General features: G+C 44.3%; 1 protein-coding gene across 1 annotated transcript in view; it reads right to left on the reverse strand.

The window, feature by feature from the left end:
- The window catches only part of SLC24A3 (solute carrier family 24 member 3), a 448,998-nt gene that overhangs the window by 29,290 nt on the left and 407,464 nt on the right, over positions 1–12,244 (reverse strand). Inside the window, exons 11-13 of the mRNA XM_017883401.1 lie at positions 10,930–11,090; positions 9,903–10,164; positions 1,535–1,701 (exon numbers count right to left, since the gene is read on the reverse strand). Of these exons, the coding sequence (XP_017738890.1) occupies positions 1,535–1,701; positions 9,903–10,164; positions 10,930–11,090 (590 nt within the window). The remainder of the gene's footprint in view (positions 1–1,534; positions 1,702–9,902; positions 10,165–10,929; positions 11,091–12,244) is intronic.

Raw genomic sequence — 12,244 nt, forward strand, 5'->3', positions numbered from 1 at the left:
CTGGCCAAACCTTGTTTTTCCTTTTTAACCCTCAGCTCAGTCCCTGTAGGAATCTGGTTTGGCTCAGCCAGCCTTGGCCTCCGGCTCGTCGTTTTCATGATCATATTTGTGGCTCGGTCTGGAGTTCAGGGGAGCAGACTGCTCAGGTGGCTGGGACCAGGTCTCTGGCTTCTCCTAGTTTTCTCCCTTAGTCCTGGGCATTGATTGGGACTTATTAGAACCTCCGCTGGAGGGAAAGGAAGCAAACAGAAGGAGGTTGAACCTCAGATGAGTCAGGTCAGTTAGACTGCTGGTTATGGGACTGCACAGAAAATCACGTAACACCTTAAGGTCAGAGACAGCCATCACTGTCCCCCAAACCCAGATAGGAGGCAGCACTTGGTGCGTATGTCAGATAAAAACATTAGTGAATGCAGGATGAGGGAGAAACCCCGGCTATAAACCTTGGTTTTTAAAAAAATGTTTGTGATATTGAGGAAAGAGATGATTATGAATTAGTTGTGTCAGGTTTACCAATTTGCAATCCATGTAACAAGATTTTTCTGGGTATTTTTGGTCCTACCAAAATACCTTTTTCAGAATCGTCTTTTTAGCTCTTGAGTTTAATTTTCCAGATTTATATTGCATTTCTGTCCAACACTCAAGGCAAGATTAATTTGGATTTGCATCATTTTGCCATGCCTTTTAATTTCTGGCCAATTCTAATGATTTGGAATTGCTCCCCCGTTAAAAAGTATAGCCATAAATGGGCAATGCATTCTGGAAGGCTGGGTTTCCTAAAATGGCTTTGTTAATGTCAAAGCCACTGAATCAATGTCAATCAACTAATGTCAGTCAATGTCAATCAACCAATGTGAATCACTGACTCATTATTTTAGCCTCAGAAGGGACCCTTGAGTGATCACCTAATGCAATGCCTCATTGTCTGGTTGAAGAAACTAAGATGCTGATAGGGATTCATCACCATTTCCCAATTCTTCGTGCCTTTCCTCCATGTCCTTTGCCCTGCGACATGGCTGTTCTTCCCACTGGAGCAGGTGGAGTACATTTCCCCTATGCCATTGATGTGGGGCTTGGCCAGTAAATGTGAGTGGACGTGATGGTAAGTCAGGGCCAGGAGAAGACCAGGGAGGCATCTCGTGTTTTCATGTACTCTCTTGCATTCTAATGGTGCACTGTGAGAAGAGAATATCCCAGGTAGCTAGCCTCTAGTACCAAGAAAATGAGCAGACACATGGAGTAGACATGGACCCCACCTGCTGTCTGAATCAAGCATGAGCACCCTGAAGCCTGAGAGAGAGCTGCATAGCAAGTCCCAGCTAAGATTAATAAATAAATTTACAGTCAACCTGAAGAGGTGTGAGCAGGAGAATCGATGCCCGCAATTCTAAACTACTAAGTTTAGGAGTGGTTCATTGTGCAGCTTATCGTAGCAATAGCTGACTGGTACAGTTATAGGCTGAAACCCTGCCTCATTCCCTTCATTTTCCTCTAAAGAGGTTTAACAGTGCCATGGGGTCCCGATTGCACTCACCATCCACACCATCATGTAGGAGAAGGCTGCGATCCACAGCGTGGAGGAAGCAAACGTCACCATGAACCATTTCTCCCAGCGCGGCTTGTTGCAGTTGGGTACAGTGAAGTATAAGACGAAACTCAGTGGCCAGGTGAACGCCCATTTCACTGTTTCCAGTTTACCCGCTGGAAAAATGAAAACGGCCAAAAAGAAATAAAAAGAAAAAAAAAATAACGAACCCCAGTTAGCTTTATTTCCCTGCGCTGCTAAGTGTCTGTACCGCTTTCCCCAGAATTAAACCTTATTATATTGCTCTTTTCCTAAAACATTCAAATGACTTTCCATCACCAACGAAACCTGACATACAACACCAAGCAGAATTTAAAAAATATTATCCACTGCCCACCTGCTACTTAGGTCTCCGAAATGACAGGGTGAATCGCTTCTTAGTAACACCAGACTTGGGGGATGGTTTGGCAGATGGCCAGGTGGGAAAAAAGAGGAGAATACTCAGGACAAAAAAGAGGCGGAATGTGTGTAGGTGTAGGGGTCGAAATGGGGTGGGGAGCTAGGAAGACCACCAGTGGGCTTCTGTTTTCCACGTTTTCGCCCGATGATACAGCGTCAGCAGACGCAGCGCCACCTGGTGGAATTTCTCAGCATGGTCTGTCAGCGCGCCGGAATCTTCAAAGAGGATTTGAAGGCTCTCCCTAGACTTGTATTACTGTTCTGATTAACTGCTAATTCACCTCTAGAAAGAAATACGCATACATATTTCCATGTACTCCTCAATGCAATCTAGATACACAGTGTCTCTACCTTCCAGAAAGTTTCCCGTGCCTCTTTCTAGTCAACTCCTCACCCTCTACCACCATAGATATTGTTTTAACTGTTCTCCAACTTCAAATAAATAAAACCATATAGGATGTTTCGTGCCTACCTTCTTCTGTTCAACCTAATGTGACTGAGATTCATGTTGCATGATCCATTCCTTTTAATTGCTGTGTAGTATTCCATCCTATGAGTGTGCTATGATTTGTTATCCATATGGCAGTGGGTGAGCATTTGTTTGTTGCCAGTGTGAGGGTATTACAAGCCAGATGACTACGAACACTGTTGTACAAGTCTTTTTGTGGGGCATGTTTCACCTCTCTTGGATGAAGACCCAGGAGAACTGCTGAGTCATAGGGTGGGTATTTATTTAACTTTATAAGAAACTGCCAGTTTTCCAAAATGACTGAACTATTTTATATTCCCACCACAGAGTTAAGGAAGAATTTTTATAACATTTAACAGTAATTAAATGTTTAATAAAATGTATCTTATAATTTTAGACCAGTATCCAGTATTTGTTTCATATATCCTACCAATCTCCCAATAGTTTCTAAAAACTGCATAGATAGAACAATGATCTAACATTATTTTGGGCACCCTCTGGCCTCTCTTAAATGGCCGAGGTACAGTGTCTATGGGAGGCAGAGGGGTTTCTCATCAGATGGTGCTGGGCTCTGGTCCCTGCTCTGTGGCTGATGAGCTGAATGACTCAGTTATTTAAATTCTCTACACCTCAGTTTCTTCATCTATGAAAACATGTATACAGCAGCACTGAGCTGACAGAGTTGCTTGGAGAATTAAATAAGATGATATTAGGACGACGGCTGGGACAACATGAGCTTGCAAGTCGTTCCAGTCAAAATCCTGGGAGTCATTCTTGATTCTTCCCTTTCTTGTATCCCCCACAGCCAACCCTGGCAACCTGACAGGGTATTCCCACCATCTCATTATTCCCACCGCCTCCGCTGGGGCCAGGTTCACCAAGCCTGGCTGACAACCTGGCTTCCTAAGGGGACTACTGCTCCAATGCCTGTCCTATCTCCATCTGTTTGCTACCGGTAGCCAGAGGAAAGAGTCTCAAAAAGCAAATTGTTCTAGAACCTTCCATTGGTCTCCACTGCCCTTACAGTAAAACCAGGTCTCCCCACCATGGTCTGTAAGGCACTGCCTGATTTTGCCCCAACTGCCACTCTCCCTGCTCACATACTCCCTGGTCTTGGCTTGCTTTCTGTCCTCAGACACTCCAAGCCTTTTCCTGCCTCAAGGCCTTTGCCCTCGCAGGTCTTCTGCCTGGATCTTCTCATGGCAGAGTCTGCCCTGTCACGCAGACCACTTCACTGCTCGAATGTCATCGGGCCCTCAGAGAAATCTAAATATAACCCTTATCATCTCAGTCCTGCTTTTCTATACCCATTTTTATTTGTTTCATCCAACTATTTCCTGTCTTAAACCATCAGGGTTGTTTGTTTCTTAATTTATTTTCAGTCTCCATCAAATTAGAATAAAGTCTATGAGAACAGGGGTCTTCTCACTTGTTTAGCACCTGATTTTGAAAGGCAGGAATAGTCCTGAGCTTATATCACATTTTCAGTAAATATCAATAACAGTTGTAGTAACAATGTTATTATGAACAATCTAATCAGACAGACCAAAGAAAATTACTTGTTTTTGAGAATCTAAGGCTATCCAAAATACAAGTACAGAGTAAAGCAAGCAAACAAAAAAGTACTAAGAAAGGAGAAGTATTTTCCTATGAGCTGCTATGAATCTTGTTAGATTTAAGATTTGGAGATGGTCAAGTGAATGATGAGAACATAGAGACTGTGCTTGCTTTGTAAACCAGGAAGCCTGGCTGAGAGTTGTTTGCAGGGGGGCTTCCAAATGTTGCAGAATCCAGGATATGGGCAGCTCTTTGGATCCCAAATGCATCCTGGAATTCTGCACATTCCTAAATCCTGCAATGTGCTGATAAGGCATTCACCCATGTGGAACTCCTAGAATCTCCTCAATGGCCTTCCATATGGCTGATGCCCTCACACGGACAGAGAGACTTGGTTTAGTTTAAAATGCACACCCAATCAAAGATTACAAAGAAACACATGAAGAGGAGGAGAAATAATCCCAACTTGGCTCTTTTACATTTTTCAGAAAATAAATAAATAGAGGGAAGAAAAAATGAAGTCAGAACTTACAAGTGCAAGAGCTTGGAAAATGATATTGATTAGACAAAGTTGCAAGAAGTGTGAGTACCAGTGAATGTTGAGTTCTCATCAACTGTTTTAAAAATTTCTGACTGGACACTGGGAGGGTATTATATCTGGAAAATGTCATTTTCAATGATATATATGCTTGCTTTAAGTTATTGTCCCTTTGTAACAACCACCATCTTAAAACTAGAAATTCAATGAACATTATCTGAATCATATATTTAAAAGTAACACGGCAAATATGACAAATATAAGGTACAAATATAAGGTGTCTTTTAAAATAATTTTGAGGAACAAAGACAGTCAAATAAAGATTACCCACATTTTAGCTGATTTTAGCCTGGTCTTAATTTCCTTCTTCTTTTTTTTTTTTTTTTGAGACAAGAGTCTCACTCTTTTTGCCCAGGCTGGAGTGGCAGTGGCGCGATCTCAGCTCACCTGCAACCTTCGCTCCCAGGTTCAGTGATTTTCCTGCCTCAAGCTCCGAAGTAGCTGGGATACAGGCCATGCGCACCATGCCTGGCTAATTTTTGTAATTTTTTTTTTTTTTTTTTTTTGAGACAGAACTGGCTCTGTAGGCCACAGGCTGGAGTAGCGGTGGCCGGAATCTCAGCTCACTGCAAGCTCCCGCCTCCGGGTTTACCCGCCATTCTCCTGCCTCAAGCCCCTCCCCAAGTAGCTGGGACTACAGGCGCGCCGCGCTCGTCGCCCTGGCTACGTTTTTTGTATTCTTAGTAGAGAGCGGGGATTTCCCGTATTAGCCAGGGGTGGTCTCGATCTCCCTGACCTTGTGATCCGCCCGTCTCGGCCTCCCAAAGTGCTGGGATTACAGGTTTGAGCCACCGCTCCCGGCCTAATTTTTGTATTTTTAGTAGAGATGGGGTTTCGCCATGTTGGCCAGGCTGGTCTTGAACTCCTGAACTCAGGTGATCCGCATCCTCCGTTTGCCTCCCAAAGTTCTGGGATTACAGGTGTGAGCCACCGCGCCCAGCCCTTAATTTCCATTTCTGAATAAAGGGGTTAGAAACGTTTCCTTTCCTCTTTGAGTTAACAACATTTCTGGACATTTTTTCCACCTTCTGCTCTATTACCATTGGGTCAAAATAGAGCAGCAAGGGGGATAGGTTTACTCGTCATTCATTCATTTAATACATATTTGTTGAATGCCCTCTATGGCATTTTGTGCCGGGCACTGCTGCAGGTGCTGGGGGTACAGCAATGAATTAAGGGATAAAACTTCCCTGCACATGGACCTGATGTGCTGGTGATTACCTGATTTCACAAAAGTCAGCCAGCAACTGAGAGCTGAAGCCAGGGGCCTGAGCATGATAGTATCCCTTTGGGTTGGACTTGGCTTTAGCGAGCAAAAAGACTTGTTTGTAAAGTATGTTCCTCAGTCAGCTTTAAGAAAGCTGAATTCTATCAGAGAGAGAAAAAGTTATTGCACAGTATTTTAGACCTAGACCTAAATATATACATTTGTTCTGATAATATAGACAATAAAAATGTACACTGTTTTAAGGTAAAAAATACATAAAAAATATAATTTTGCTTTGGAAAACTCTACTTATATTTTGGTGTATTTCCTTCTAGTTTTTCTTTCCCATGGAAATGTGTTTACCTATATACACAAGAAAAGGTTTCTTTTGCTGTCTGTCAACCATAAGGCCTTCTTCACCCAAGAGATAACAACAGCTGCACGTTTATATGCATGTATGTGCATATACCAAGTGTAGGAGTATATATGTATATTATGTGCATATAACCTATAATATAGTATATACATATATAAACATAAATATGTTAATATCTATGCACATATTATATATGTATACAATATATTAAGTATATACAGTACACATGTGCATGTTAATATGTTATATCAATCTTAAATTGCACACTGTACATATATGTACATATATGAACTCACAAACAGTATTCACATACTCCTAAATAATTACTTTCTTGGTAATCATCATACCCACTCTAGTCAAGTCCTGAGAGAAGAAAGCGCTGCGGCTGGGTGCCGGAAACACAGGGTACTCACGCCTTGCAGGGTGATTAGGAGAGTGAAAAATGTCCTCATCGTGTGGGCGGACCCTTTTCAGGCCACAGGAACTTGACTTGATAGGAACCCATCGTGGGGCTCCCAGAACTGACTCCCTGGCTTCTCGATGCCCTCTGCTGGCCAGAATCACCCCTCAGGCTTCTCACCCATAAGCAGAGGCCTGTCTGCCCCTGCAAGGGGCCTGGTTGGGCATTCAGTCCCCTTGCCTTAAAATGGAGTTCCTAATTCTGGGCCCGGGATTCCTTAGCAGCTGGTAGAGGGGAAGAGATAGTCGTAATTGGGGGAGTTCACTCTTTTCAAAGGCAGACTCGGGCTCTGAACAGGCTTTCCTGCATCTTAGAAGAACTGGGATGATCGCTGAGTGCCTCTAGGTCTCTAGCCCCTCGGTGCTCCAAGTGTGGCACACAGACCAGCAGCGTCAGTGTCGCAGGATGCGGGGGGTTCTTGATTAGCAATGCAGACTCGGGCCTCACCCTAGACCTCCTGAATCAGAACATGCATTTCATTAAGGAAGCCCAGGTGAGAAGGGCTGGTAGAGAAGAACTTGGAATTCCGCTTTCTATCTTGGCAGCTGGGGGTCCTTGAATAACATGGAGACCCCACAGGATGGTATGACCACACAGAATATCATCTCCTCTCTCTTGCCTATGCTTCAAGAAGGACACGGGAGGGGATGTGGGGTTCCTGAGCCTCGGGTGCAGCATTTGTTGGGGTGAGATGCCTGCAGCCATGTCTCCTAATACACAGGAGCCCAGAAGGTGTGGCTGGAAGGTCTGAGGCCTCCATCATCTGCAACCTAATCGCAGTGAGACCAACGGTTGGGAGCAGGAGTTTCAAAGACCTTGAAACCACACAGTGAACTCTCATCTAGAAGAGAAATATGGAACCAAGGATCTGAAGGGGGTTCTGGGTCCCAGTCAGTAACGAGGCCCAGGCACTGGGCCAGAATTGGTCTCATCTCACACATGCATCTTTCATTGGGAGGGGTGCACTTGGGGATTCTGGGCTCCCAAGATGGTAACATAGAACTTGGCCACTTACAGATCTTCCACTGGCTCGACTGTTTCTTTAATTAGTGAAAGAGTTTAGCAAAATAAGCATTACTGGAGCTTGGTTATGGCCAGTCAATGGTAGACTCTGAAAACAGGGGCTGAGTAGGCGGAATTCTAGACATGGGTCCCTAAGATTCTCAGGGTCTGTGAGTGGGATGAGCTATCAGCCTTGTGACTCTGCTGTGCTGTATGGCACAGTTGACCTTTAGGTAGAGAGATTGTGCAGGTACCTGATCTAGTTGCAAAGAGTTCTCAAAAGCAAAAAGGGAGCCAGAGAGATTAGGAGTGATGGTGGGAAGAGGTCCACAGATCCAGGTGAAGGTGGAGGGGCTCCGTGGCTTTTAGGAACAGTGGGACATCCCCAGGTGACAGCCATCAAGGAGCTATACAGCCACAGTGAACCGGTGCCTGGTAATGATTTCTCCCAGGGCCTCTGCAAAGCGATGTAGCCCTGGCTACACCTTCATTATGGCCTGTGAGACTAAGAATCCAGCTGGACTTCTGACCTACAGAACTGTAAGCTAATCAGTGGGTCTTGTTTTGAGCTGCAAAATATGTGGCATTTTGTTAGGCGGCAACAGAAAATGAATGGAAGGGTTTAAAAGGGAGGAAAGGAGTGTTTTGTCATTTAATTCTTAAGATGTTTCTGTCTTGGTTGATGGGAAAGGTTGCCAAGAAATATATCCGATGGTGGCAAAATGGATAAATTACGAGTGTACATTTTTTCTATGAAGATAATGTACTAACAAGTGATGATTCAGCTTTGGGTGGGAGGTGAGGGAATGGGGGTGTATAGGAATGTGGATGAATATTTTCTGATTCGTTTTGGTAAGTTCTTGATGAGGTTGACATCTTGGGTGCCCTGAGTGGGCACAGGGCAGCTCTGATTCAAGTTTTACTTGCTGTCCTCTGGACAGAAAGGAGCTCCCCTGGAGCACAGCCAGACCCTGCATCTGAAATTAAGACAGGACTCTGACACTCGGCACCATGTCCTACCACTAAATGGGCTTTCAAGTGGATCAAACGTTTCCTCAGATAATCCTGCACATTCAAACATCCCAAAGAGGTTGCTGCACATGTATACTGAGCCTCACACACTTGACAGTCAATGTGAATCAGACTAGCGTACTCTTCCCTGAAACACAGAAGCTTCTGGAAGGTCCAGCAAATAGGTAGAATTCTTTGGGCTTGGTCCACCTGCTCCGATAATGGGTGGGGTGGGGTGAAACAGTTTCTGGAACAACCAAGTGCTTGTTGGAGGCAGCAGTTGGGAGAGGAGGACACTGCCCTGGCGGCTGAGGTCCTGAAAGCTTCTTCAGGCCTTGGCGTCCACCAGGGCTGACCTTGGCAGGACAGCTCTCCTGGCGAGGTGCAATGGGATGGGTGGAGGTGAGTGATGTGCCTCTCCTTTTGTGTACCAAACTGCCTTGCCCACAAGGGTCATGGGCATTTCCTCCTTCATACCAAAAGTTCCTGCAGAACAGCTAAGTAAGATAAGACCATCCCCTGAAACCAGTCCAACTGTCCCATAGAACTGATGTTTATAGTTTCTTTTGAATTAATATAAAAACTGACTCTCAGTTTTAAAACTTGAGAAACGTTCATTTGTCTTCTCTGAGCTCTTTTCTCAGGAAACGGACCATTAGGCCTCCCAGATGGCATCAAGGAACTGAAACTCACCAGATCATTGTGTCTGGACAATGAGGAGTCAGATCTCTCCTTCATCGTGATGCCTGATGGACTGCCTACTTCCTGCGGAGCAACTCCTCTTCCTTACTTCTCCCTAATTCCTATTTGCCGGAAGTTGTCTACCTTCCTTCCCTGCTATATAAATCCACGAGATGGATTTGAGACTGATCTCCTATATCCTCAGCTGCAGCACCTGATTAAAGCCTTTTTCCCTGGCAATATTCGTTGTTTCAGTGACTGGCTTTCTATGCACTGATGAGCAGGACCTAGACCAAATCCCCGGCATTTCAGTAACACTTCCACAAAATACAGCTGATTAAAGAGCTCACATTTCAACCAAAGATCATGGACCCCCATCTTGGCCATCTTTGAACTTCTACAACAAAGTCCTGCCCAAAGAAGACTTGATATACATATTCTCATGTTCATACAGAGATTTAAAAAAATTGAATGGTAAAAAGATCATTCAAGTCAGGGGCATCTACTCAGTGGCTCAAAATAGCTCCCAACCCCAGCCCAGACATAGAACCTCTTACAGGGGGGGTCGAATGGTGTGTATGGTCCTTCATCATCATCTTCGTCCTCCTCTTCCTCCTCATCATTCTCATTGTCCTCATTTTCATTCTCTGTTTCGTTGCCAGCCTCAGCCACAACATCGTCCCTCCGTGTCCCATTCACGCCCCTGTCTGGGGCACTGCTGGGCCCTGTCCCATTCTCCACGGTGTGCTTAATTGGGATTTTGATGGCCACCTCAGATTCCCCGTTGGTATAAGCCCTGCTGTTTATCAGTCTTTGTCTCTGGAAAGAGAAAGGCGCACTTTTACCACTGTCAGCGGGATTGCAAATACCTTACACTCAGAACACGAACTGTTGAGATTTTTTCCTGGCAGCTGACGAGATGCTTCCAGAAGACCCTGGAGTGAAGTTTTAAGGGGCCTCTCAATGTGATAACCAATCCCAGACAACTTCCTTCTGGGAGGAAAGATTAGTCTTTTATGACCCACTAGAATTTGCAGATCCCCTTAGAGGAAAATTCTTGTGTCTGGGATGTGCAGTTCCTTGACACTCTGAGTACTGTGGTGTCATCTTTCTTCCCCAGACTTCAGGAGTTCCTGGGTCTCTATGTGAGAAAGCTGAACAACTGTGTTTGGACTAGTGTATCAATAAGGCTACACTCCAGAAAACGAATGCACAGCAAACTTCAAGTTAGGGACTCTGTATTACTTTAAACTAAGGTAACCCTTAGTTAGTAACAATTTCTGTGCAAGTTCACATCAGGAAGCTTTATTAAAATGGAACAATAGAAGAAAAATATGGGTGAAAGGGAGAAAGAACAGAGGAGTTTTCTATATAAATGGGAATTAGTCCATGTCTCAACACGTGGAGGGAACAGCAAGGGCCAGATACACAACTGGTCCAGGGAACTAAGATTGGGAAATGGCTGAGGGATGCTGTGGTGTTAAACTTTGAGTTAGGTGCTTCTTCTTTCAAACAAGAAACGTTCTCTCTTTCCCAGAGTTTCCCACCCCGTCCAGTGTCAGTGGACAGTGCTTTCCAAGGTACCTCATTGATCAACATGCGACTGGCCATGGAGAGCCGGGTCTTGGGGGGAAAGTGGCTGGTGATCATGATTCGAAGGCCAGCCTCAGAGAAGGAAAGTTGATGTGGGTAGGCCGACAGCAGCTCGTCCACCATGATCACTGATGCTTTGCGGTGGAAATTTGCTAGGGAAATGGAAAACATAAGGTAAAATAACATTGAGGCCAGGAGCAGGAAAGAGGCATTCATTTCTTCTTCCTTCCCTTCCTTTCTCTTCCTCCCTTCTTTCCTCCCATGCATTCGCCCATCCATCCATCCATCCATTCTTCATCCACTCTTCTTTCCGTATTTCTTCCTTCCTTCCACCGATCAATCCATTCATTCTTCTTTCCCTCCATTCAACTCACCTATCCACCCATCCATCCACTCTTCTTTCCTTATTCCTTCTTTCCTTCCTTCTTTCCATTCATCCAGCCAGCCAGGAAGGGTTGCAGTGAGCAAATTTTGAACAAGAGTCAAAATCTCCTTTCCATGGGTGTTAACGTTAAATCTTTTGAAAGGACTTGAAACAATTTAAGCATCATTCATTGACACGGTAAGAATTAATGATACCATAAGAGAATTCCTCCTTGTCCACAAAGGATTCTTTTCCCACCACTCAGATCTGGGGCACAGAGAAGACTCTAAGAACTTTCTACCCTATACGCCCTTCAAATGTCAGCAATATTCATACTGAGCTGTTAAATGCTACTGGATTGACGTTAGTGCAGTTCTGCACTGGGGGACATGGTGGTGAAATGTACACATTCCCTCAGTGCAGTCCATGAGCAGAGCTGACAAGGGGTTGGTGAGTTGTTCATGTTACAGAGAAACGAGGTCAGAAGGGTGCTTGGGACAAATCCTGTGTGATAACTCACCAGAAGGCCTAAAAAAATGTTGCACGAAGGGTCCAGCTCCCTCTCTGTGAATGAGCAGTATATGCACACAGCTCAAGGGTACTTGGCTGCAGCCTCTTGTAGTACTAGCTCCTGTTTTCCAAGCCACTAAAGCATGAAGGGATCTCTGGAAACACTGGCTAATCCTAGGTAGCTCTCTTTGGCATATTCCTTTTATGATTATAAACTACCCAGAAGAAAATAAACTCAATAAAATCCTCATGTGAAATGGTACTAAATCACTTAAGTCATTTGTTAAACATATGTATAATCATTCATAAAAATATATCAAATATTTAATTTAATTTTGAAAATCTAATAATGATGCAGTGATGTCAGAGATATATTCGAAAATAACCCATAGATGTATTTGAAAATAACCTTTCTAATTTCTTTTTTTTTTC

Source organism: Rhinopithecus bieti, unplaced genomic scaffold (genome assembly GCF_001698545.2).
Source record: "Rhinopithecus bieti isolate Rb0 unplaced genomic scaffold, ASM169854v2 scaffold_641, whole genome shotgun sequence".
Lineage (NCBI taxonomy): Eukaryota > Metazoa > Chordata > Mammalia > Primates > Cercopithecidae > Rhinopithecus > Rhinopithecus bieti.